This window comes from Cricetulus griseus, chromosome 2 (assembly GCF_003668045.3).
Source record: "Cricetulus griseus strain 17A/GY chromosome 2, alternate assembly CriGri-PICRH-1.0, whole genome shotgun sequence".
NCBI lineage: Eukaryota > Metazoa > Chordata > Mammalia > Rodentia > Cricetidae > Cricetulus > Cricetulus griseus.
The window spans coordinates 201,088,904-201,116,501 of record NC_048595.1 but is presented as its reverse complement, the minus strand read 5'-3'; the positions used below and the strand labels follow the sequence as shown (position 1 = coordinate 201,116,501).

The 27,598-nt window shown below is 43.8% G+C and overlaps 1 protein-coding gene across 2 annotated transcripts in view; it reads right to left on the bottom strand.

The window, feature by feature from the left end:
* The window catches only part of Pfdn1 (prefoldin subunit 1), a 55,509-nt gene that overhangs the window by 4,398 nt on the left and 23,513 nt on the right, over positions 1 to 27,598 (bottom strand). The window contains exon 4 of one of the 2 annotated variants that reach the window (XM_027400783.2): positions 6,169 to 6,204. The exons of the other annotated variant lie outside the window; for it this stretch is intronic. Coding sequence (XP_027256584.1) covers positions 6,184 to 6,204 — 21 coding nt within the window. The 3' untranslated portion in view covers positions 6,169 to 6,183. Of the gene's footprint in view, positions 1 to 6,168; positions 6,205 to 27,598 lie in introns of those variants that run through there. 2 annotated transcript variants of the gene reach the window in all.

Sequence of the window (27,598 nt, the reverse complement as noted above, 5' to 3'; positions counted from 1 at the left end):
ACCACAGAGCTGTGGGTGCAGCAACTTTCTTCTGGGACCTTCTTTTGATAAGGATTTCTGAGACTTCCTGTGGGGCTCAGCACGGCCAGGGAAGTGACATTGCTGGAGTTCTTGCTCACAGATTCAAAGTTCTTTTTCTGGGAGACAGTCTGTGGCTGGCTCTCCAGTCTCATCAAAGGGACAAGGTTCAAGTACCCAGAACTTTCCCAACATGACACATCTCTCAGACAAACTCCTGAGGTAATTTACCCTGTGACACTCTACAGGCTTCTCTCTCTTAGGAACTTGATCCCTAAGTCTCTTCTAAATCTATACTTCTTCCTTTCCCATTTGTCTTGCCTTGGGGTATAAAAAAGGTGGTTTTTTTTGTTTTTTTTTTTTAAAAAGAAATGGTAGCCCCCCCCCCCATTTTAAAGCCTAGGCTGTCTTTGAACTCAAAATCCTCCTGCCTCAGCCTCTCAAATGTTGGGAATACAGGTGTGCACCACCATACCAGCTATTATAAGTTCCACTCTTTGATCCTCTACTCTTACTAGGGTTTCCACATGTCCCCTCAATATTTCCCTCTGCCAAACTTTTAAAAGTTAAAGTAAAACATAAATCGGAGTTAAGGGGAGAGGGAAGACACAGTAGATCAAAGCAGGCCTCTGGCCAACCCTGTGCCTCCAATCCAGGCTGCAGAGGCAACAGACAGGGTTGTCTTAGGCTCCCTTCTGCCTGGGGTATTTTGTGTCCTCAGAGGCCCTCTGGTCTGAGTTTGGACTATCTCAGCCGCGTGCTTTCTCCTTACGGTGAACCCCACCTTCCAGCTTCTCTAGACCCCTCCCCTCCCACCAGCTTCAGGTTTTCCTATTAAGCAGAAAACTGAAGCCAATGCTATCTTCTTCTCATCTGTCCCTTAATACTCCAGATTAAAAATCCAAGAAACAAGTATGGTGGCTCATGCCTATGAACCCAGCACTCAATTGTGACTTTAAAAAAGAAAAGGAAGTAACAAAAACAAGGGCTAGAGAGGTGGCTCAGTTGGTGAAGTTTGGATTCTCGGCACACACACATAAGGCTGGTGTGGGGAGCATCTGCCTATGATCCTTGTAAAGTGGAAGAGACAGGAGTGCCCCTGGTCCAACTGGCCAGCCAGTCTATACAAATCAACAAGCTTCCAGGTTCACTGAGAGACCCTGCTTCAAAGGATAAGGTGGAGAGTAGCTAATGAAGATGCCCAATGTTGACCTCTGGCCTCCAACCACACATGCACACACTGGTGTACATGCACAAACAGGCACACATAAAAAACAGCCCACAGGGGGAAAAAAAAAAAACAAAAACAAAACTTCTAGGCCGGGCGTTGGTGGCGCACGCCTTTAATCCCAGCACTCTGGAGGCAGAGGCAGGCGGATCTCTATGAGTTCGAGGCCAGCCTGGTCTCCAGAGCAAGTGCCAGGATAGGCTCCAAAGCCACACAGAGAAACCCTGTCTTGAAAAACCAAAAAAAAAAAAAAAAAAAAAAAAACCAAACAGCCACCTTAATGAAGCTAGAAAAAGGCCACGATGTGCTAAAGGTTAGGGAGCATGTCTTGGCAGACAGGAAGCCCATGTGGAAAGCAAGGGCGAGAGGAAGAAAAAGAAAGGAAAGCAACAGGAGGAGGACAGGAAGTCAGGGGACAAAATGAGAAGTTTCCATAGCCAAAGGGAGCATGTCTGGGACAGCAAGGATCTCCATAAGCTGAACTGATGAAGAGGATGAGGAGAGCATCACAAAGACTGGAAAGTCAGGATTTGATGTAAGAGACAGGTGCTGGCCATCTGTGAACTCCCACTGAAGATGCTTGCACTGAGGGACAAGCTCAAAACAGAAAGCAACCACCTCAGCAGCAGGCACAGTACCTACATCTTCTACAAACTACGCTAGGAGCAACCTCTGGAGGCCATTCTGCTGAAGGACAGGACTCGTAACTTGTTCAGGAAACTCAGATAGCAGTCTCCTATAGAGAAGCCTGCATTGCTCCCATGTGGGTCACACCCCAGCAACCTGGATCCTCTGCTCCCTGTTCAACTCAGCCATCACCACAGAGTGCTACACTGCCCTAGCACGCTAGAGCAGAGATGCAGTGGGGAGAAAGCTTTCTTCATCCAAACCAGTGGCTTGGTTGTCCCCGTCTTCCCCTGAGGTTATATGATCTATACACTGCTGCCTTGCCTAGCAGGAGTTCCATTTAAGTGCCAAGAGAGCTGGGAGGGACAAGGGCAGAGGAGAGCTGGCAGGGAGGGCAGGGCCAAGAGGGGCAACTTGTCCAAAACAAGCGGCATTGACCATGCTTCATTCAAAGAACCATCAGCAGCAGCTAACACCTGCCTTAAAAGTAAGGATGAAAATCCAGAAATCCTGTCTGGCAGCTGGCACTGATACAGGCTGACATTTGGTTCAGCAAAGATTAAGGGGAGAAGAGACCTGAAGAGCAGGGGTTCTCATGCGGTCCCCACCCCAGAAGCATAGCATCAGCAGGGAACTTGTCAGAAATGCACATTCTTGGGCCCCAACCAAGACCCAACTGAATCAGAAACTTGGGCTGAGTCTAGTAATCTGTGTTTTTACAGCCGTCCAGTGATTCCAGAACCCGCTGAAGTCTGGGAGCCACTGTTCCAAATCAGGAGTCAGTAAATTTTTCCAATAAAAGGTCCGATAATAGTTTATGTTTTATGGGGTTGTCTGTCACTGTAACACAGAAGTGGCCATTGACAATGTGTGAGCCAATAGTGTGATCTCACTACAGGGCACAGCAGGCCTTTGAGAACAGACTGAAGCCCAGATCTGCTCAGCAGCTGTAATTTGCCAACCTCTCTCCATAAAAAGATGGAGCTTTACAGGGTGGAATGAGTATAGCAGGTAGAGACCGCAGTGGCTTTTAACTTTCAATGAAAGCTAATAAACAAGTCAGTTTCCACTTCTTCATCTTTCCACTCATTCACTCATTCATTCAGCTCACTTCATGGAACAGCTCTACCTACTTTTTCCTTCAACAATCCTGTGTCAGACATCCACAGCACCCACTGCCAGTTGTCTGGATGAGCCCCGTTCACGGGGGCTTCTGCCTTCCTGCCTATGAAAGCTGCACCATCAAGTGAGTTAACCTGGAGAGCAGATGGCAACCACTGGCATCCCCCGCACCCCACCTAGCTCAGGGCACCCACTAGATTCCAGAGCTACAGTAACCGTGCCCCCTCCAGGCTGGCCTCTCACTACCACAACCTTGAGACCTGGACAGCTAGCTGGGGTCTGACACTCCACTCTAGCATGTCTTCAGTTCCATCACTCTCATTGTCCAGTGTGCCACCCTGTCCCTTTCCATACCTACCAAGCTTAGCTGCCACAGACCAGCAAAGGATTTTTAAATTTTTGTAAAAAACAAAAAACAAGCCAGGTATGGCGGTGCACTCCTTTAATCCCAGCACCTAGGAAACAGAAGCAGGCAGATCTCTGTTTGAGGCCAACATCATCTACAAAGAGAGTTCCAGGACAGCTAGAGATGCACAGAGAAGCCCTGTCTCAAAAAAACAAAACACCCAAACCAAAAACAAATCAAAATTTGGGCTGGAGAGATGGCTCAGAGGTTAAGAGCACTCTTTGAGTTCAATTCCCAGCAACCACATGGTGGCTCATAACCACTTCTGATGCCCTCTTCTGGCATAAAGGCATACGTGCAGATAGAGGACTTATAATACATATACATAAGATGAATAAATCTTAAAAATAATACATATACATAAGATGAATAAATCTTAAAAAAAATCTTATTCCCCATGCACACACTTTTCTCCTTTGCCCTCTCCCTCTGTTGCATTTACCTGGAAAATGCTAGCCTATTTTAAATCCATCACCTATCCATGCCTACAATGGCTAGCTACTGCTGGAAGAAAACCTTTCAGTGTGTAGAGCGGTCCCACAGACCATGACCCTCAATGGATACTCATTGGTCAGAAACCCTATTGAAGTCCTCACTGTCTCCACCTGTCTACACTCCAGAACAAGTTCACACTCTGTCTTGTCAAATCTATTCTCCCTCAGTTCACCTACAGGAAAGAAAATCTAATGATCACAGCTTTCTACTGCTGAATCTAATCAACCCATGAATGCACACACCTCTCCCCACTGTTAAATCATCGTCTTTGTGCTTTTGTAGGAATCAAAATCAGCATGGCACTTACCCAGTTGCTCAATTTTTAAAAATTACACAACTACATAGCAGCCAGGTGTGGTGGCTCATGCCTTTAATCCCAGCCCTCAGGAGGCAGAAGCAAGCAGATCTCTATGAGTTCGAGGCCAGCCTGTCTACAAATTGACTTCCAGGACAGCCAGGACTTCAAGAGAAACCTTGTCTTGAAAAAAGAAAAATGAACAAGAAGAACAAGAACCTTCCCTAAACATTCAACTAAAAGCAGGACCAAGAAACTCTAAAATATGACCTCTCCCCCAGTGTAGTCTCTAGCTCACTCTGTTGTCTGTATACCCACACAACTCTGTAAGCGTAGTGCAACTTGTCTGACTTGTTAAACACTTCATCCCTAGCACCAAGAACTGACACACAATTCATTTAGCCAACACTAAGTAAGCACCCAGCACACTACAGGCCCACAAAGCACAGGACTGAGAAGAGTGAACAACACACACTCACTCACTGTCACAGGGCACACACAACAGTGAACTCCTGCCATAGATAAAGGCTCACCAAAACAAAATGAATAAAAATGAATTTTAAAGATATTTTAAAGGGGGTAAAGACACGCTTCGCCTGGTGTGGGTTTTGAAACTACAAACCCAGTGACACACTTCCTACAAGACCACACCTACTTCAACAAGGCCATGCCCCCTCTTCCTGAAGACTAAGAATTCAAATATATGAGCCTACAGGGGCCACTCTTATTTAAGCCACCACAAGATGTAATAAGAGCTCTGAGAGAATGCACAGTCTGCAGGAGGAAGCACTGAGGTAGTCAAGGCTAGTGCAGAGGTGCTTCTGAACACAACAGAGCAGGTGTGTGTGGAGAGAGAACTGGGTACCAATAAAACTGAAGCACAGAGATGGGGTAAGGGAGAATGAGTCAAATTATACAGTCTTCTTGTAGGATATTGTGATCACACTCTGACACTCCCGAGACTGCCAATAAAATTTACCTTGAATTAGAGGGCAGAGTTAGCTACTAGCTGACCAGAATTAGCCATAGAACTTTTGGAAGACCTGGGACAGATAGACAGACACAGGAAGCAGTAGAGAGGGGCTTAGAAAGATTCACAGGCCTTTTTTGGATCAAAGAAGGAGAAAGAGAAAAGAGGTCATTGGTTGCTTCTCTGCCACTTCTCTGATCAATCTGGTTTTTACCCCATATCTGACTATTGAGTTTTACTTAATAATAGAACATTATAAGTAATTGCTTCCTCTCTCTCTCTCTCTCTCTCTCTCTCTCTCTCTCTCTCTCTCTCTCGTGTGTGTGTGTGTGTGTGTGTGTGTGTGTGTGTGTGTTTAGACAAGGTCTATCTACATAGCCCAGGAACTCACTATGTAGCCCAGGCTGGCCTGGAATTCAGATCCACTTGTCTCTGCCTCCAGAGTGCTGGGATTGAAGGCTTGCATCACCATGCCCAACCAATTACACAGGGCCTTAAGCCACCAAAGTTTCAGTATTTATCTTAAAAGCAAAATAAAGACACCAGGTTTTAAACTCTGCTGAGAAGTCAAATCTTTTCACCGAGCCCCCCCCCCCCCACGCCTGAAGCTCACAATGAAGGCACAGCTTCCCTCAGAAGGGCCTGAGTCATGAACAGGCAACAAGTGTGCTCAACATGGTGTCTCTTTGTCCCCAGACTGACTGCATTAGGGGGACACAAAGCCACAGCAAAGCTGCTGTCACGGCTAAGCATCCTGGACCAGTTGCCTGTGATGTGCAAATACTGTTGTCTGAGTTGTGATTTGGAGACATTGTGATATATAGGATTACAGATACACGTCTTAAGTGTTGCAAATCTACTAGAGGGTGCGGCAACAGTCTTTAAAAGACAATATCTTATTCTTCCCCTGCAAAAAAGTCAGGTAGTGGTGGTGCTCACCTTAATCCCAGCACTGGGAAGGCAGAGACAGATGAATCTCTGAGTTCAAGGCCAGCCTGGTCTATGGAGGAGTTCTAGGACAGTCAGGGCTTCATAGAGAAATCCTGTCTCAAAACAAACAAAAAAAGGGACAGTATCTTAGTGATGACAGTGAACATAAAGAAAAGTAGAGAGATTTAAGAAATATTCATGATGAAGAGTAGTAACAGAATTCACCAAGACCTTCATTGTAACCTGCATTAGACATCAGACGTTGGGGGTAGAGGACCGAACAGGAATGCTCTCCCAACCAACACACCTCACTTGGACTTGCATGCTGGCTAGCTGGTACCTTTTAGAGCTGAGGAATCTAGGACTGGGACCAGGATTGCAAGGGAAGATTACGAATTTTATTTTCCACATGCTATGTATAAGGTACCTAAATCATGTCCAAGGTAGATGTGAAATGAAAACTAGATTGGATCTCAAGCTCGTGAAGGAGAGCTAGGGTTGGGGAGATAGCTCTGTTAGTGGACCGATTGCTGTCAAGCATGAGAACCCAAGTTCAATCCCAAGACCCCATGGGCTGGACTATGGACAGTGGTACACATGCCCCAGAACTGGGCAGGCAGAACAGGTGGATCCCTGGGGCTTACTTATAGGCCAGCCAACCTCGTCTACTTGGTGAGCTCCATGCCCAAGAGAGACCTTGTCTCAAAATATGAGGAATGACACCCAAGGTTGACTTCTGGCCTCCATATCAACAAATGAAGTATAAAAGTGATGCACTGAGGAGGCAGAGATGAGAGGATCTTTGAGAGTCTGAAACCAGCCTGGGCTGGTGAGTTCTAGGCTAGCCAGAGACACATAGTGAAACCCTGTCTCAAAACAAAACAAAACAAAACAAAACACCGAAACAGAAAGTTGGGGAATATGACTGGGAAGCTGGGGGTGTAATGTAGTTCAGGGCACAGTCTTGCCTAGTCTATGTGGAACACTGGATTCAGCTCCCAGTACCACCAAAAGATAAAAAACAAAATCAACCTCTCCCCCCCACACACGGGCAGTAGGATGGTTCAGTAGGTAAGGCTGCCTGCTACCATGACCCACATGATAGAACAGAAAACCCACTCCTGCAAACTATCCTCTGACCTACACACACTCATGTGCACACCCACCAACACAAATAGATAGACATAATCAAAGTTAATAAAGTTAAAAAATATGACTGACACTTGAAGTCATGAGAAAAGATAAAATTCTTAAGAGTATAGGGGATTTAACCTTAAAGAAATTCAGTGTTTTATGACTGGAAGACAAGGAACTAACAGGCTAGAGAGGAGAAAAAACAAGAGGTGATTTTTGGCATAGGAAAAGACATGAGATTAGATAGGAGCAGTGACAATGTCCCTGGTGGTGCCTGATACGGTGACACACACACACCTGTAATCCCAGCACTCCAAGAGGCTGAAACAGCTTAGAGAGTGTCAGGATAGCCAGGGCCACACATCACCCATGTCTCAGAAAAACATAATACAACCATGGGGGAGGGGGGATGACTGTGTGGGAAGGGAGAGGTGTTATATTCAGCTAGGATATCTTCTACCTTGAGGTCTGACCCCTAATTTCTTCATCAAAGAAATTAGACAAGATTAAATGTCAATGTTTTTTCCAGTGAGACACGGGGCCTGCTAACACCCAGGACTGTTGCAGAAGCATGCACATAATCATGCTGAAAGGCCACAAAAACGTCCTCAGAGACCTTCGGAGGCCAAGGTTGAGAATTCCCATTAAGCACTTGGAGACCAGCAAAAGGCAGCACAGAGAACTACATCCCCCACAGAACCCTGTGTGATTGCCTTTCTCAGCTGACAAACGTTACAGCCTGCACACCACAGTTCCTTTCACAGGAGAAAATACAAGTACTTGGTGTATAATAAGGAACATGGCCTCCCTTTAAAAAAAAATCAAGAATTTTCTTAGTATATATTACTTTTGTTTTTTCCTAGATTAAGAACCAGCTGGCTCATAGGGTTGGACAGAGTACCTTCTGTTCTTCCAGAGGACTCTTAGTTCAGGTCCAAGCACCCACATGCATTGTCGGGTGACTCAACCACAGTGATCTAGTTCCAGGGGGTCAGACACCCTCTTCTTGCCTCCCTGGGCACCTGCACATACATGGCACACACACACACACACACACACAGACACACATAAACACATCCATTGTTTTAAGGTTTCTTTAAAAAAAAAAAAGAAAAAGGTCTCAGTAAAAAGGAGTAAGGAACTATCAAACTCCAGCAGGAAATAGAAAAGCAAGTGACTGCCAGTCTTTACCCTGCCAGTCTTGAAAGGAGCCAGAAATTAAGTGTTCATGGTAGTTTGGCCTGAAGGCCCAGTAAAGCAGAGAGGATAGGGTGTGCCTGGGCTGGGAAGGAAGCAGGAGCCAACACCTCACATTCTTAGAGGCGGGGGAGTGGCTGACTCAGCTCAGCTGGGGGTAGGACTCATGCAGGTGTGTGGACTGGTGGTCAAGCTCTGGGCTCCAAGTAAATCAAGAACTGTTGTTTTCTTATAACTCCACAACAAAAAGAGCAATTAAAGAAACAAGCAGGGGGGCTGGAGAGCCGGCTCTGTGGCTAAGTGCACCAATGGTGGAAGGGCAGACTCACTATGGCAAACTGCCCCTTGGCCTCCACACAACTCACATAATAAGTACATGAAATGTAAAAATTAAATTATACCAAAGGATGTGTTTCTTTTTTAAAATGACATATTAATGGGCAATCAGCACATGAAAAGATGTTGGACAAAATTGCAAATACCACAAATATCTAGTATCACAAACCATTTTACATTCACTGGGACCACTCTAATCAAAACAAGAAAACAACTGTTAGTGAGGATACTGAGAACTGGAACTCTCATGTACTGGTGGCAAGAAGGTAAGTGGTATAGATACCATGGGCGACAGTTTGGGAGAAGTTAAAACATTAAATCCCATGACCTGACACTTGAGAATGCTTGCTGCAGACTTTAGTAGCCAAAAGGCAGGAACACTGCACAGGCCCATGAATATTTAAGACATTACGGAATAGTCATACTATGAATTATCAGTCAAACAAAATGAGGTGGGAAGTATTGATAAATGCTACATTGTGGATAAACCCTCAAACAATTAAGCTAACCCCCAAAAGCCATAAAATTTCAAAATAATCAATCTAAGACCATGGAGATGACTTGGCAGGAGAAGGTGCCGAGCCTCACCACAGCCTGTATTCAGTTCCAGAACCCACACAACAGGAGAGAACAGACTCCCAAAAGCTGTCCTCTGACTACACATGGATGTCATGGCATGAGTATACCTATACCTAATAGACATGTGTGTGCACACGGACAAATAAATAAAAGTGTAATGAAATTTTTAAAGAAAAATCAGGCAATCTAGGAACAGAATATAGGTGAATGGCTGCCATGTAGAGACGGAATGAGGAAATTGTAACTAGTAAGTAAGACAGGTTCTTCTGGGATGACTCTTCTGGGATCACAGTAGTGAGGGTTATGCAACAGTTTTATGTCAGCTGCATTTTAACTCAAATCAAGAAAAGGCTTCTCAGACAGATGCACCACACAGGTGAGGCTGTGTGCTGTAGCCTCTGTCTGAAACAGGTGCAACAAGAGAGGGAGCGTCTAGCGGATGACTCCCCAGCTGTACCCCAAGCAACCTGCAGCCACCCATGCACATAGTGGCCAGGGAAGACAAACCAACACAGCTGGTTTCTGAAAATTGACTTGAATGCTGTAAGCAGAAGCACTAAGCATTTAGACTAATGAACTAATAGGAACTCAGAGAGCCAATGAGCAAACAAAGGCGAGGAAACTTCCATGTGATCACATTACTACTCCCCAATTGAGTTAACATATTTATACAACTGAAAAAATAGAGATACGGCAACCGGAAACCCATAAAAGGACCTGGAGACGGTGAAAACAAGCTGAAAGCCATGGCAAGCACAGATGCATGAGTCAGAGGCACCGCCTGGCTCATCTGTGTGGGTCAACAGAGGCCAGAACTGGAGACTACAAATCCACTCCGATATCAAAGGGCTATTTATAAATCTTTCCAAAAACCTTAGCTTTTGCTTCATCAAATGGAAAGGGAAGGAGGCTCACAGTTATACCTGTCTGTATCACCCCAGGAAACATTGTTGTCTCTAAGCTAAACTTCTAGGCTAGACAAACAACCAGGACTTTGTTCTCAGCCAAGTGCTCTGACGGAAAGCCCAGGTCCACACCACCCACTTCTCCATCGAGGGTGATTGATACAGAGTTCAGATCATGATGAAATTATTCATGGACTAAACGTCACAGTTGTCATTTGCCCCAACTCCACACCCACCCATGCTACCATGGAACTGGAGTAAACAGACTGAAGTTTCATATGCTATTAGCTCTGATCTAAGTAGCTGACATAATACCAATTAAGTTTATAATGACTTGGGAGTAATAAAAGCGTCCTTGGCACTATTCTCTTCGCAAACATGATTCAAGGAGTGGCTCCATTTTGCCCTTTCTCCAACCCCTAGATGCTATGCTATGCACAAGCCATTCATAATCTCTACTCAGAACTGATGTTTTAAGAGAATTACCATTTTATAAAGAGATCAAAACTCCTACAACATTCAAGCATTCTACAAGAATCCCCACCTCTTGGGCTAATAAGATGGCTTAAAGAAAGGTGTCTGCTACAAATCTCTAGAACCCACACAGTAGGAAAGAATCAAGACACACACACACACACACACACACACACTTGAAATAATTTTCATTTCTTTAGAGTCAAAGTGAATGATGGCATGAGTTGGGGGGCTAGAACCCAGAATCCTGGGTTCCTGCTCTCTTTCTCTGAATGATTCTAGCCCTGCAAAGCACATGTGATCTTTACTACCCAACTATGGGCAACAGACATCAATTCACGAGATGGTTTTCTCCATTCTCCATGGTTATTAAGAAATCAGAGCAGCAGATACCACATTTACATCCTCAAGCCCTACCAATCATGGCTCTAGGAGTCTTAAGGTCCCATGACCACACTTATGTGAGGAAACTAGGGTATCAATAGCAGATTCTTCAAATAAAATATGGAAAATTACTTTTTTTGTGGAATTTACTACAACAGTTTAATATCAATGGGCTGCATCTATTTAGGTAGACAGAGCTTTAAACCTGCTATTGAGTGAAAAAAGCAAGTTGTTAAAATATCTGAATGGCGTGTGGTCCATCATACATAAATATGTATATATAATGAACACAGCCAGCACTCCTGACTATAGCTGCTCCTGGCAAACAACAACAAGACTTACGTAGGAAGAGATTCTCATACTCCAATCCCATCAGTGTTGTGTGGTGGTGGTGGTGGTAGGCTTGTGTGTGTGTGGAGGGGGTCGTTTGTTTGGGCTGTTTGGGTTTCTTTCTAAGTCATTTTGTTTGGTCTCACTATGTAGCCCCAACTGGCCTGGAATTCACTATGTAGACCAGGCTGGCCTCAAACTCAACAGGTAGTCTGCCTCAGCCTCCCGAGTACTGAAAGGTGTGTGTCTCTGCATCCGGCTTTGGATTTTGTAAAAACCCAAACTATAGTAAACACTAGAAAGCACTGAGGCTGGGGTGTGGTGTGGTGGCAAAAGGCTTGCCTAGCATGTGTAAGACTCAGGGTTCAATCTCCAGCACTGCCAAAGAGGAAAGAAAAAAAATCAGCTTTCCTTGGTTAATTCTGGGTGGTGAGTATGTTTGTCTCCTGAGATAGGGCCTCAACATAAGCCACGTTTCCCTCAAAATCAGTATTTGGCCAAGAATGGCCTTCATTTTCTTGTCTTGTCTTGTCTTGTCTTTCTGAGTCAGGGTTTTTCTGTGTAGCTCTGGCTGTCCGGAACTAGCTCTGTATACCAGGCTGGCCTTGAACTCACAGAGATCCACCTGCCTCTGTCTTCCAAGTGCTAACTGCTGCGATTAAAAGTGTGAGCCACCACTGCCAGGTGACCTTAAATTTCTGATCTTCCTCTTGAGTGCTGGGATTGCAAGCCCGTGTCTCCACAAATGATCAAAATGGCACAGCTGACCAAACTCAGAACCGAATTCACCCCAGTCTCCAGCATTGGCTAAAGTTTGCATACCTATGTGTCTTGATTCTTTTCCAATTAAAAAAAAAAAACTTTTATAAACATTTGATGGCAATACACTTGATCAGTAAACAGGTGTAGTGGCACACGCCTTTAATCCTAGCACTTGGGAGGCAGAGGCAGGTGGATCTGTGAGTTCAAGGTCAGCCTGGTCTACACAGTGAGTTCCAGGACAGTCAGGACTCCCTAATTAAGACCCTGACTGGAAAAAACAAAAAAGGAAAAAAAAAAAAAGAAACAAAAAACAAAAACCAAGCAACATACACAAGTGAATTATAAACTGTTCATGTGCAAGGCTTACTGATAAGTAGTTTACATAAATAAAACTAAAGGTGGGTACATTTTATAAGGAAGACATGCTTCCCCTCCTCATCCCACTCCCATTAGTTATGGTCTTGAGAAACCTATGTTATTGCTGACTGACTCAGAGAAGAGACTCATCTGCAAAGCCCACACTTCCCTTCTGAGTTGGACAGGGTCTGTCGACCTCTGCAGACCTATGACCGCCCCACCCTTCTCCTATCTGGAGCAATACCAGAAACCATGTTATTGCTGTACATTATACCACCCCCTTCACCCTGACCTTCATCATAAGGGAGGTAGAAATTGCTTTTCTTTTTTAAGATGGGGCTTTAACATCCATTTGACTTTGAACTGTTTCATTCCTGGTAGGAAATGTAGGAAATCTCTTTGCTCTCGCCTCCATTCCAGTAACAGTTTACACAAGTATACTTGGGTCAGAAAGAAAGACAGTTAACAAGTGAGAGAGTCCTTGTTCTTTCACATCCTAGTCCAAGAGTTGGCAAGCCCATCTATTAACACTGTGTGTGTCACAGCAAACAGCATCTACGACATGCTAAGACTCTTTAGGTAAACAAATTATCCAAGAAAACTGAAGTTTTTCTTAGTACATACTTGGATCTTAAGAAAAATGTACATGCATATGTGCACAGAAAGAAAAGGGCTTGTTTAAGTATGTGAAATAAGAAACTTCACTAAGTGGTGTGAGAGATCCCAACAAAGGGGAGGCGCTGAGGAAGGAGGGCAAAGAATTTCCAGCTAAGCTTGGACTACAAAGTGAATCTCTAGCTCAATAAACAAATCAAACAAACAAAGAACTGTGCCATCTACCTGTGATTTCTTCAGTAAAATTTGAGGAGGTGGCTTTCCTTTGTTACAAGGAAACATGTCTTCTAATTCTGAGATGCTAATGTCTTCTGCCATTCCCTCCCTGCAGTGTGGTCCCATGAACACAACACACTCAGCTCAGAAGCTAACTTGATGTCGACTTTCACCTTCTGCATTCCCACCTAAGAGCAAACCCGTTTCCCTCAGCCAACTAGGCGAGGCCAGCTATAGGGTCAGTGCAAGCCATGGAAAGCCAGAAAAGGTATCTGCAGGTCAGGACTGGAAACTGACAGCCCCGGGGCTGGGAACGTAGCTTAGTGGTGCAGTGCTTGCCTAGCCTATGTGGCACGCGCAAGTAGACAGCCCTGCTGCTATGAAGTCCATGGAAAAGCAGCTCTCTAGCTGTGGACGGAGCTAGCCCTGCCTATCCTTTGGCATAGATCCTTCTCACCAGCAGCCAGAAGCTTGCCCACAGTGGGCATTCATTCAATTCTTTGGACTAAAACACCTGTGAGTCACTTTACATTCACCACAGTAAGCCAGGACTTGTGCCTGAATCCTGACAGCCAGCTAGAACTCACAATCCTCCTGCCTCAGCCTTCCAAGTACTATTATTAGAAACATGCCCCGACATACCCCGCTACCCTTTTCTTTTAATTAAGCTAGTTCCATAACTTTATTGTTATTTTTAATTAATTTGTTCATTTTGTATTTTTGTGTGTAGTCTGCATATATGTCTGCATGCCACAAGTGTGCCTGTGGTGACCATCAGAGGGCATAGGATCCCCTGGGACTGACTGGGTTGTGAGCTGCCACGTGGGCCTCTGAAGAGCAGCCTCTGCTCCTGACCACTTAACCATCACTCCAGCCCCAAGTTCTATAACTTTAAATGCTATCTGTGAGTTCTCAATTTATAGACAATTCTTTTTCTGTTTTTGAGTTAGGGACTGCTAACAGACACCAAGAATTCACTCTACCGATGAGCTACACAGCCTGGGTCTTTGGGACTGTTCTTTTTTGAAGTTTCTTATTTTATGGGCATTAGAGTTTTGTCTAGAGGTACCTGTGGGCACTACTACGGAGGCCTTGTGTCAATGTACCTATGTGCACTGAAGTGGGTGCTGGATCCCCTGGAAATGAAGTTGGGTGGTTGGGAGGTATCTTGTGGTACTGGGAATTGAACCAAGTCATCTGGAAAAGCAGTATGCCTGCCTTCTTAACCACTGAGCATCTCTCTAGCCCCAAGATAATCCTTCTGCTATTTTTCTTTTAATTGTGTTATATCCACTTGGGAGAACTACATAACCCAGGCTAGCCCAAAATTCACTATGCAGTCCAGGCTAACTTCAAATTTATGACTGCCCTGCCTCAGTTTCCTTTTAAAATTAGTTTTGAAACTTCAAGACTGACTAGGAAACACCAGTGTATAGGTTAGCAACGTCTGTTCCTATGAACATGTGGAATAGCTACAGTAGATCATCTCTACAGTGTGTGCAAAACACACCAAATGAATCACACTGACACTGGAACAGCTACTTACTCAGAATCAGCACTTACACAGAGTGAGTGAAATAACTTCAATTCCCTCCTTTCCACTCTGACACCGTGGCACTGCCCACATCATCTTGTGATTTAAATCCCTCTAGCTGTGAGGATGTGACAGCCAGACCTAACCTGAGGGCACCGTGTTACTTATCTTACTTATCGCCTGCTCTATCCCAGTCAGTTAGTAACACCTCCCACAGAGAGCTCAGACCTGTGCAAAGTTCCAGTTTATCAGCTGGCATTATACCAGGAGTCTATAATCCCAGCACTCTACGGGTAGGATCAGGAGTTCTAATCTTCCTCAGAGGTAGGTCAGCTTCCTCAGTCTGTAGGTCAGCCTAGACTACCCAAGACTGTTTCAAAACACAAAGCAAAACCAAAACTTCCACCAGACCTTAGCCTCCATCTCTATTTGTCCTCTAGAACAAATGCAAAATGCAAGAGGAAAAGATGATTCCAGGGTTATGGGACAAAATCCAAGCCTTGACTGACTCCTCTCTTTCACACTTAGACACAATCATCTTCTCTCTGACCACCTGTACTGACACTGCCACAGTCTAAGACACCAGTACTCCCACTGTGATGATGCAGCAGCCTTCATGAAATTATTCACTGAGGCAAGGAGGGGTTTTTAAGAGATGAATAAAAGCTGGGCCCAGTGGCGCATACCCTTAAACACAGCACTGGGAGGTAGAGGCAGTCACAGAGTTCAGCCTGATCTACATAGTAAGTTACAGAACAGCCAGAGCTACACAGTGAGACAAAGAAGGGGGGGGGGTAAAGGAGGAAGAGGAGGAGGGGGAAGGGGAAGGGGAAGGGGAGGGGATGAGAAGGAGAGGCAGGGAGTGAGGGAAGGAGGGAGAGAGGGAGTGGAAGAGAGAGAGGGAGAGAGAGAGAGAGAGAGAGAGAGGGAGGGAGAGAGAGACGACACAAGCACTCCCAAAGCCTGCAGTATTTAAGTGCTTAGACTGCAAAGCTTCTCTCATGTGCACACCAGACTTCCCTCAAACATGCTCAAGTCCTCCATCCAGAAAAATCTGATAGAAACAATTCATTTTTTGGCTCTGGTTTTAAATGGTCAAATTCAGACATTACCCCACTCCAAATCAAAACAGGAATCATGAAAAAAAAAAAAAAAAAAAAAGGATTTCAGGTGAGACTTTAGTAACCTGAGAATACGAAAACCCAAGGAAGTCCTTGGTTAGTTAAGTCAAGAAAAAACGCAGAGCATCAGAAGCATAACACAGTCTTCCTGGTTTTTACACAGTCCCTCTGTGACAACAGAGAGACACCACAGGCACCCAGGGATCCTTCAAGAGCTTGACAAACACACAACACACTGCTGGATCTCTTTTACAGAGTTGTTAAAAGTGGAGACCAGAGATCCAGACAAACCCAGGCACAGCTTTTCACAGCTAGGATTGTGGCTCTGTCTCTGACTCTTTTGCTGGCTTCAGGGGCCCTATTCCTCACACTGGGGTGCCTTTCTCAGCCTTAATATAAGACAAGGTACTTGGTCTTACTGCAACTTGATATGCCACGTCAGGCCTGCCCTTTGCTGAATAGGAAGAGAGGAGGAGTGGATGAGGGAGCGGAGTACTGGGAGGAAAAGAGGGAGGGGAAACTGTGGTCGAGATGTAAAATTAATTTTAAAATAATAGCTGAAAAAGACGGAAACATCAAGTGCAGGACGGTCCAGCTCTGAGATGGCTCAGCGAGCCAAGGAGCCTGCTGCAAAGCCTGGCTTTTGGCCTCCAGGACCCACATGGTAGAAGGATAGCACTAACTCCTCTGTCAGTTGTCTTCGGACAGCAAGGAGAAGCCTGTGTATAATCAGACACAGACATATACAAAGTAAAAGTCTTCAGACCACCACACGTGAACAACAGCAAGCAGGAACCTGTGCATGATCACATACAAACACACACAAAATGTTTAAATTTTTAAATTAAATGCAGGTGTACTGGAGTCACATGTGTGGTTAACTTTTTTAAACAACCTGACTCAAAACACCTGGTTAGGACTAAGCACATTTCTTTTTCACACATTAACTTTCCCATTCAAACGACCAACCCTCATTGCCCGCTGGCTTTCTCTCAACACACATGCTCTGGCAGTGCACCCCACCCCACTATCAAAAGCCATAAGCACAAGACCACAATTGCATGTCAATCTCCAGCACAATCAGTGGGCCTCACCGTGCTTTTTAAGCCCCTAGACTCTGGCTCCCCACTGTAAATAGATGTGCACATACAAGCCATATGGGGTTTGAGAAAAGGGAGCCTCCCAATTTTTGTATTTTAAACAAACAACAAACAAATCCATTCAATGAGAATGGTACCAGGTTCCTTTTGCCTTTCTCCCCAGGAACTAAACTGAACATTACACTGTAGCTCATGGATAAAGGCTTAGAACTCCCTCCCCTTATTTGTTATTTTTAGCAATTTAGTGGACAACGCCTGACAACTAAACAGGCCTAGAATAGCTAAAGATTATCAGAAACTACCAGCAAAAAAAAAACAACGAAGTCATCACTTCCTCCAACCATAAGAAAGAATCATTTTTCCACATCTTTGCAGCATCACACAGTTTGAACCTTTAGAGTCACATATAAAAATAGTATTTCAGTATAAAGCACCAGTGGAAACTGATAAGGTTTCCTGAACTGGAATACTGTTCCACGTTCACATCTACTTTTTAAAAACAAAAGCAGAAGTTGGGTGTGGTATCGTATCTCTGTAATCCCAGCACTTGGGAAGCTGAGACAGAAAGACCAAGAGTTCAAGGGCAGTCTTGGCTCCATAGCAAGTTCTTAAGGGCCAGGGCTACAGAGACCCCATCTAAAAGCAAAACAAAGCCAAAGCAAATAAACTAAATTGTTTTACAAAAAAAAGTCAGGACTAGCCTGGGCTGGCTCAGTGGTTAAAGGCACTTGCAGCTTACATCTGACTTCCCATCATCCCCTGGCCTCTGCCTGTGGACTTCAGCATGCACAGGCGCATGCGCAAGTGTGCGCACACATCAGGTTGTGAGCCACCTGGTGTGGGTGCTAGGAACCCAACTATGGTCCACTGTAAGAATGGTAAGCACTCCCAATGCTGTGTCACCTCTCCGCCCCCATTAAAAACTACTTTTAAGCCATCATATGAACATCTTTTTAACTTAAGTGCTACTACAAAATTATGAAGGCAGATACCATCATGCCACGAATACATTCATTAATACAGGTGTGGCCTTCTCCACACTGAGTATTGAACACTCTGGCTCTTCCTGCACCTTTTTGTCTGTCTGTCTGTCTGTCTGTCTGTCTGTCTGTCTGTCTGTCTGTCTCAGATTCTCACGTAGCCCTGGCTGGCCTGGAACTCACTATATAACAAAGGAAGACCTCCAACTTCTGATTCCCCTGCCTCTGCCTCCCAGAGATGTACACTACCTGGTTGGTCAGTATCTGTCACTTGAAGCTGGAGATCACCTATACTGTAACAGCAACTGACAGGATGAAAATTAGGGTACCTAGAAGTCCACTAATTCCTCCTTACCTCATGGTTACAAGAGCAAGGAGCTACCTACTAACATGAAGGAAGATTACAAATGTCACTCATCAAAAGAAGCAAGCCTCTTCATAGCCTGAAAAAAGATCTGAGGGACTCTCAGGCACAGGACAGAGGCAGCCAGGGGTCTGTATTTATGACTAAACATAAATATGTATCAGCCAAGGCTGTGGTCAATAACTCCTAGAAGCATTCAAAAGGATGGCCTGCTGTGTGCACAAATCTGCAAGAGGGGCAACAAGACCTCCTAGATTCAGATGCCTGAGGAAAAGAACTGAATCAAGATGCAGGGAACTCATCTCTGCATCTCTTAGTTCATTGTATAGCACATTTTTAGGTCTTTTACATAACCATAAAAGGAAGGTACACCATCAGGGAATAGAGCAGATCAAATGTATGTGCATATATAAAATATCTATAATGTATATTTTACAGATAGATAAAAAGTTTATCTAGTTTAAAAGAACAGCTCACGTGAACTGTTTGCATCTAAGTTCTCCTCAGACCAAAAATATTTCTACTGAGGATATGAAATATACCAAAGTTTCTATTTGGGCAAATCACAACAAATACTCCCTAAGGCATTGGGAATACTGATAAAGTGAACACTTGATCAAAACAAGAATACATGGGTTTTAAGGGGCCTATGCCTATACTACTGAAGGCTCCCTACACCTTATGACATCAGAGCACAGGGATCATACAGAGTTCACCATTAACTCTGGGGTTCCCACACACACACCACGCTCTTTTACACTTACATCTTAAATAACCAAGAACTATTTTAAAACGAACATCCACTCTTGTAAATGCTGAGAATGCAAATGACCTCTATCAAGAAATAACCAGCCATGTCTGAAATCTCAATGTAGAAAAGCACTAAAAGATATCAGATGGCCCAAAACTCCAAGAGGAAACATAGGAACTTAACTGGAAACTCGGCCTTTGCATTTTATTTTTAAATAAAAAAGGAAATACAGCTGTAAATGCCTTGCTATCTAGCTACTACTAAAAGCTAGAAGTTTGTGGAACTAATTTCTGACACATTTTATATTTCTTTCCAGGACTCAAATTCTGCTGGGGGTAAAGATAGACGGTAGTCTTGGGGGGAAAAAAGAGCCCCCTCCGCAGCAAGAGTGTGAGATATATATACATACACTGTAAGGCTAAGAATGGACTGCTAGAACTTCTATATGTGATACTAGACAACAAGGAAGATAAACAAGTCACCTCCAATAACAACAAATTATTTCACACATACTATGCAGAAGAAACAAAGGAAAAAAGAATATAGAGTAATTTTGTTTATAAAGTCCAGGAAGAGGTTAAGTTACATTATTTTTAGGACACATTCACAGGTAATAGTTGTAGGCAGAGTTGTTTTTTTTTTCCCCCCAGCCGACCGATTCCCAAGCAACCACACAGAGGCTTATATTAATTACAAATGCTCAGCCAATAGCTCAGTCTTATTACTCACTAGCTCTTACATTTTGTTTTGTTTTGTTTTGTTTTGTTTTTGTTTTTTGTTTTTTGTTTTTCGAGACAGGGTTTCTCTGTGGCTTTGGAGGCTGTCCTGGAACTAGCTCTTGTAGACCAGGCTGGTCTCGAACTCACAGAGATCTGCCTACCTCTGCCTCCCGAGTGCTGGGATTAAAGGCGTGCAACACCAATGCCCGGCTAGCTCTTACATTTTTAAGTTAACCCATATTCCTTATTCACGCTCTGCCATGTGGCAGTTCCTTTAACATGGCACGTTCATCTCTTGCTCCCTCTGCATCTCCTGATGACTCCACCACTGACTCTGCCCTTTTTCCTCCTAGCATTCTCAGTTTGGCTACCCTGCCTATACTTCCTGCCTGGCTACCAGCCAGTCAGTTCTTTATTAACCAATGAAAGCAATCGGTATTCACAGTGTATAGAAGAATTATTCCACAGCAAATAGTACTAAAATTTTTATTCTATGTGTATGAGTGTTTTGCTTTGCTGTCTGTTTGTGTACCCTGTGCATACCTGATGCCCACAGAAGCCAGAAGGGGCATCAAATTCCTTGGAAATAGAGTTAACATACAGCTGTGAGCTGCCATGTGAGTACTGGGAATTTAACCTGTATCCTCTGGAAGAGTACCCAGTACTCTTAATGGCTAAACAATCTCTCTGGGCCCATAAAGAGTGAAATAGTTGGGGATGAAAAGATGGCTCAGCTGTTAAAAGCACTGACTACTCTTGCAGAGGACCTAAATTTGATTCTCAGCAACCTCAAGTGCATGTAATTCCAGCTCCAGGGGATCTGACACTGGCTTCCTCCCTCAGGCTTTGCACTCTCATGCACACACCCCACATACTGATATAAAGAATGTAAAATAAAACTTTCTTTTTTTTAGATTTTTAAAAATTTATCTTATGTGTAGGGACATTTTACATGTGTAGATGTCTGTGTGCCACATGCATGCCTGGCGCCTTTGGAATTTGGAAGAGGATTTCAGATCCCCTAAAACTGGAGTTATTGGATGGTTATGAGCCGACATGTGGGTACTGGAAACTAAACTTGGGTCCTCTGCAAGAACAGCAAGTGTTGGGCCATCTCTCCAGCAGCAAAATCAACTTTTTTGAAAAATAAAATGGTTACCTCAAAAGTTAGGGTAGTGAAAATAATTAATTAGCTAATTAATTTTTAAATAGCCGGCATGGTAACACATGCCTTTAATCCTAGCACTGGGAGACAGAGGTAGGCAGATCTCTGAATTCAAAACTAACCTGGGCTACAGAGGAGTTGGGACAGTCAGGGCTATGTAGAGAAAACTTATCTTGAGAAGAGGGGAAGGGAGGGGTGGGGAGGGGAGGGGAGGGATGGGGAGGGGAGGAGAGGAGAGGGGAGGGAGTGGCCAGGCATGATGGCACATGACTTTAAACCCTGAACTCAGGAGGCAGAGGCAGAAGGATCTCTGTGAGTCTGAAGCCAGCTTGATGAACACAGTGAGTTGCAGGCCAGCCAGGGCTATACACTAACCCCTGTCAGGGTAATAGCTGCATGTGAGGAGGGGGGGGGGAGATGGGAGTGTGTCAGTGTGTCTGGGAAGTGAGAAACAAACATCCAGTTATCTCTGGTGTCTTGCCCATATTTGATTTCCCAGCCTTATAATTATTATAAGTATTTATTATGAGTATTCTTAAAACTATATTTAATACATATTTCTTTGAATTCCATATCTCATTACAAAATAAACAATTAGACTAAGACTGTAATGTATTCTAAACTGAGTTACTCAAGCAGCTGAACTGGATATATTTGCCTAAGTTTTCTCTGAGTTTTTTAAAAGAATTATTTTATGTATGACTGTGTGTATGGGGAAGAGGGCAGCGTGGCAGAGGCCAGAGGCGTCGATCCCCTGAGCTGCAGTTACTACAGGCAGGCTGTGAGCAGCCTGACAAGGACAGTGGGAACTCAGCTCAGGTCCTGCTGAAGAACAGTGCACGCTCTTAATCACTGAGCCATCTCTCCGGGCCTCATGCTTAATGTTTTTTTAAACCTTCCAGGGACCTCCAAAGACAGGCCCCACACACAACCAATGCCACTTCAAAAGTGAAATACAACAAAATCGGACATCCATCCAAGTGCCACCTGTACTCTGGAAAAAATTACCCTCAATGAGGAGAGTAAAATTTCCTTAATCATGGGAATTCCTCCAAAATATGTCCTCATCAGGGATCAGAGCTAACCCAGCTGAAGTATCACAGGCACCGCCTAACTAGTTCCACTTTTCTTCTTCTTTCAGAATTTAATAAAATTTTTTGGATTTTACCTATAGCCTGGGCTAGGGAAGTATTTCAACAGTCCTAATATTACAGCACTCTGCCTCAGAAATGGCACTAAGCCAAGAGCCAGAGGCCTGCACTCTTACTCTGTCACCGCTGAGCTAACCAGGGTGGTGGAAAGGGTGGTAACAGTGTGGGAGAGAAGGGAAAGGCAGTGGCAAAAGAGCATGCAGATGTGCCCAAAAGCGGAAGGAGCACAGAGAGGGTCCAGCCTCGACAGTCCACACAAGCCAGGGACCCTAAAGGAGCACTGTGAAAAACAGAAAAGCACAAAAGACAAATGGTAGGGAGAGACCCTGGATACCTGCACCGCTGGTCACACCCATTTGGGCGTGGTCGCAGGTACGTAGAGGGGTAGGCTAAAGAGAGGACAGGAGGCACTCCTCTCTCTTGGGGTTCAGGCCAGGTCTTGGAGGCATCTGGATCTTGGCGGCTCAGAGGGCCCGTGTGAGTATACCTTCTTAATATAAAACTACCAGTTAATAAATAACCTATCCCATGTTCCATCTTGTTCCTTATCAACAAATTAACAATTAGATCGACAACTCTGACAATGGATGACAGAAATTAGCAGGATGTCACTTTTAGAAGAGCTGAGAAAACCCTAAAAATATAAAATGTATGCTCTGGGGTCTGGAGAGATGGCTCAGAGGTTAAGAGTGTTGACTGCTCTTCCAGAGGTCCTGAGTTCAATTCCCAGTAACCACATGGTGGCTCACAACCACCCATTATGAGATCTGGTGCCCTCTTCTGGTGTGCAGATATACATGGAAGCAGAATGTTGTATACATAATAAATAAATAAAATCTTTAAAAAAAAATGTATGCTATGAGGTGTGCATAAAGTAACCATGGACACACACACACACACCTATAACAGTCTCTAAGTACTGCCCACCAGACTGATGGATGAACGAAATATTCCTAAATATCCTCACAGAAGGAGATCCCACCAATCTCTCATCAGGGAGAATTAATATAATTAACGTGAGTCTGTTCACGTGACAGTGGGTTTCAGGCTGCAGGAACAGACTACTAATGTGTGCATTTAAAAAGAACCTAAGAAACAGGCAGTGGTCCACACTTTTTAATCCCAGCTTTGGGGAGGCAGAGGCAGAAGGATCTATGAGGCCAGCCTCACTCTGTAGAGTGAGTTTCAGGAAAGCCAGGGATACACAGAGAGACCCTGTCTTAAAAAACTCAAAACCCCAAACCTAAAACAAAACAAAACCCAGAAGGATTTTTTCAGGAAAAAATTGTTTCAGGAAAGAAAAGGAGCACGTGGTGGCTGATGTTAAAAACAAGGGTCACTGGACAGGTGGTGGTGGTGCACACCTTTAGTTCCAGCACTTGAGAGAGGGAGAGGCAGGTGGATCTCTGTGAGTTCAAGGCCAGCCTGGTCTATACACAAGCACACCCGCCTGTGGAGGTCAAGAGGACAACTTCAGGAATTGGTCTCTCCTGCCTCTGTGTGGGTTCCAGGGATCGTCTCATCTGGCTTGTCAGCAATACCTTTATTTGCTGAGCCATCTCACTGACCCCAGTATCGTCTAACACTCGAAGGCTTGTTACAAGCCTGCGTTGGGCATGTATACTGTCAACATTTCTTCAACAGTATAGACTAACTTCTGTCTGTGTCATATGTAGTAATCTTTGGGGTGCTTCATGCTTCCGAATTATTATTGTATCCGTTACTGGTGAGCTAAGCTCAATAGCCAGCTCTGTGCCTGGCAGCTTGTATGTATGTGTATCACCTTTGTGCAGTGCATGAGAAGGCTGTTACAGACTTAAGAGTTACAGACAGGTGCTGGAAACTGAACCTGGGTTCTCTGCTAGGACAGGGCTCTTAACCAATCAATTGCCTTTTCCAGCTCTGATAAAGCATTTTAAAAATTAAGACATAATGCATTTTCTAAATAAAATGAAAGAGGACACTAGTTAGGGTAAAGTATGATGCAAACACAACTCTCATAGGTACTGGGAAACAAACAAACAAAAAAAGTGCCTTAATATAATTTATGCTTTATTGTTACCAAAATCTGGGATATCTGTATGCGAATGCAGACATATAAGACCCTGCAACAGTGGGCGAAATGAAAAATAAGAAATCAGATGCAAATTTACATTATTAAAACAGAAAGTTATTGATAATTATCAAGTAACAAAGAATGTTTTTCAATGTATATATGCATTATATATAAAAATACTTATACTGAATGAAATTTAAAATAATATATACCAAATTGTGCATGTAACACTTGGAGAAATACAGGAAAGCAAGAATATTGTATTTTCATGTTTAATTTTTTTTTTTACTAGTTAAAATTAGGAACAAGCTTGCTTCACATGTCAATCCCTTCTCCCTCTCCCTCCCCTCCCCCCAACCCTCCCTCGCAACCCACCACCTGCCCCCCATCCCATCGACCCTCCACTCCCTAGGCAGGGTAGCCATGATCCTGGGCCAGGCCTAGGCCCTCCCCCATGTGTCCAGGCCAAGAGTGCATCCCTTCACGTGGGATGGGCTCTCAAAGTCCCTTCTTACACCAGGGAAAAATACTAATCCACTACCAGCGGCCCCCTAGAGTGTGGAGGCCTCCTAATTGACATCCATGTTCAGGGGTCTGGATCAGTCCTGTGCTGGCCTCCAGGACAGCAGTCTGAGGTCCATGTGCTCCCCCTTGTTCAGGCCAGCTGTTTCCGTGGTCATGTTTAATTTTTTTGTTTGAGTTTTTTGCTTTTTATAGTGGAGATGTACTATTTTTATAATATAAATAACATGTAAAACTAAAGATCTAAAAGAAGAAAATTAGTTTCCTCGAGCAAACATTATTTAGCCCTGTTAGTTTTCTGTAGCTTTAATTAGCCTTTCAAATAGGCACCAATGGCCCTAACTTGCTTCTACTACACAAAATATCCAGCAGTATTGGGGAGATCTGAAAGGGAAGCTTCTGCAGAGAAAATTTCCTAGTGCTCATTAGAACTGAACAATATGCTAAATCACCTGTGGCAATTTTACCTTGGTAACCTCTGTGAGTGGGGGGGGGTGTGAGTGGGGGGGGTGCCACCTGAATGCAGATGCCCACAGAGGCAAGAGGAGGGTACCAGATCTCCTAGATCAGGAGTTATGGGTGGTTGTGAGCCACTAGCTGTGGGTGCTGGGAACAGAGGTGTCCTGTAGGAGCAGCCCATGCTCTAAACTCATGCACATCTCATCTCTGTAACCCCTTGGAAAATGTTTAAATATAAAAGTTAAAGAGAGACTGGGCAGTGGTGACACACACCTTTAATTAATTACTTGGAAGGCAGAGGCAGGTGGATCTCTGTGAGTTTGAGGCCAGCCTGGTTATAGCCAGGACACCAGGACTACACAAAGAAACCCTGTCTTGAAGAAAAGAAAAAAGAAAAGCTAAAAAGATAAGATATGATACTTGCCACAGAAGCCTGACCACCAGAGTTTCAGCCCCAAAACAGATAGAGCCAACTCCCCAAAGCTGTCCCTGATATCCACAGTGTCATCACACACACACACACACACACACACAAAACATTAAATTTTGCACAAAGCAGTTAATGTATACTTATAATTTATTCGACACAGATTATAGGAAAAAAGAAAGTCTGAGGCCAGGGAGGCAGCTCTGAAGGTAAAGGCAGTTGCCAACAAGACTGATGACCTGAGTTCAATCTCCAGGGCAAAGGAGACAACCAACTCCTGCAAGTTGTCCTCTGACTTCCACACACAAGCTATTTAATATGCATGCTCCACCACCATACAAATAAATAAGTATAATTTTGAAAGAAAAAAAATTTGCCCTTATGCCCTAAGTCATTTCCTTACAGTAACCATTATTTAACATTCTAATATATAGCTTTACATAACATTTAAAACATTCAAAAGCCAGAAGGGTTGGCATATACCCACAATCTCAAAACTTAGGAAGCGGAGACAGAAAGATCAGGAGTTCAAGGTCATCTCTGGCTACATATCAAGTTAAAGACCAATATGAACTAAAAAAACTCAGTCTCAAAAGCCATAACAGAACAAAATTTAGACACATATCAATGGCTTTGGTTCTGCTTTGTTTCCATAAAACAATTAACCAGATGGGGCTGAGGAGATAGCTCAGTAGATAAAGTGCTTGCCGAACAAACATGAGGACCTGAGTTCGGATCCCCAGCCAATTGTGATGGTGTCCACCTGTAACACCAGACTGGCTGGGAAAGCAGAGACATGTGGATTCCTGGAGTTGCCAGATAGCCAATCTAGCCAAATCAGTGAGCTCCGGTTCAGTGAGAGATTCTGCCTCAAAAACTAGAGTGACAGAAAAAGATACCCAGTGTTGACCTCAGGGCTCCACATGCACACACACATGAACACGTAATACATTCATTCATTCATTCATTCATTCATTCATTCATAAACACACACACACACACACACAAAAACTGCATTCTGCTATATATTCATCAGAACAATTTTTAGATGTATTCACTTAGCTGCAAAACCATTTTTTTATTACTGTTGTTTAACCTATATGAAATAGTTTCATTTGGGTTTTTCAAATATTTTTGTTTTTTTCTGAGTGAAACCAACAGGAAGGGTATTTACTCTAAAGAAGCTTCGAGGCACAAAGGCAACAGAACTATAGCAGCAGGCTATAACAACAAACCAGTTACTATAGGCTGACAGGTTTTTTTCTTTTTGATTTTTTGTTTTATTTTTACACTGCATCTTTCCAAGCTGCTAATGTATCAAGTTAGTTTAAAATATCAGTCAAACTAAAGTCTAAGAAGATGTTACATACTCCCAAGACATGCCAAATCAGTGCCCTGAGAAATGCCCACAGACTAGAGGGGGGAGCTGAGTCATATTATAAAATACTGCCTCAATAGTACTAACAGAAATTAGATCATGTGACCTATGAAATCATGGTGTACCCACCCTGATCACAGGAAATTTTGGAGCCTAAGAAACAGCCACTTTTCTGGTCTAATCTAACCTTTGTGATACGCAGGACAGACCCTTCACCAAAGCCCCAGAAAAAAACCATCAAAGGTCTCAAGGCATAAGGAACCTGTAATAAGCTTTTGTTTCTTGGCACTTTCTTAATCTACTGTCTTTTACCCTAGTTCTAAAGTTGTTCGTTTTCCTCATAGGAGTACACACCATCCCTCAGACTGTTTATTAATTATGGTCCCTACTTCATCATTGTCTAAAACCCAAATCTAAGATAAAAGAACTGTATGTAAAAGAGACAGTCTAGTAAAACCATCTAGCATCTGTCACTATGCCCATCCACCACA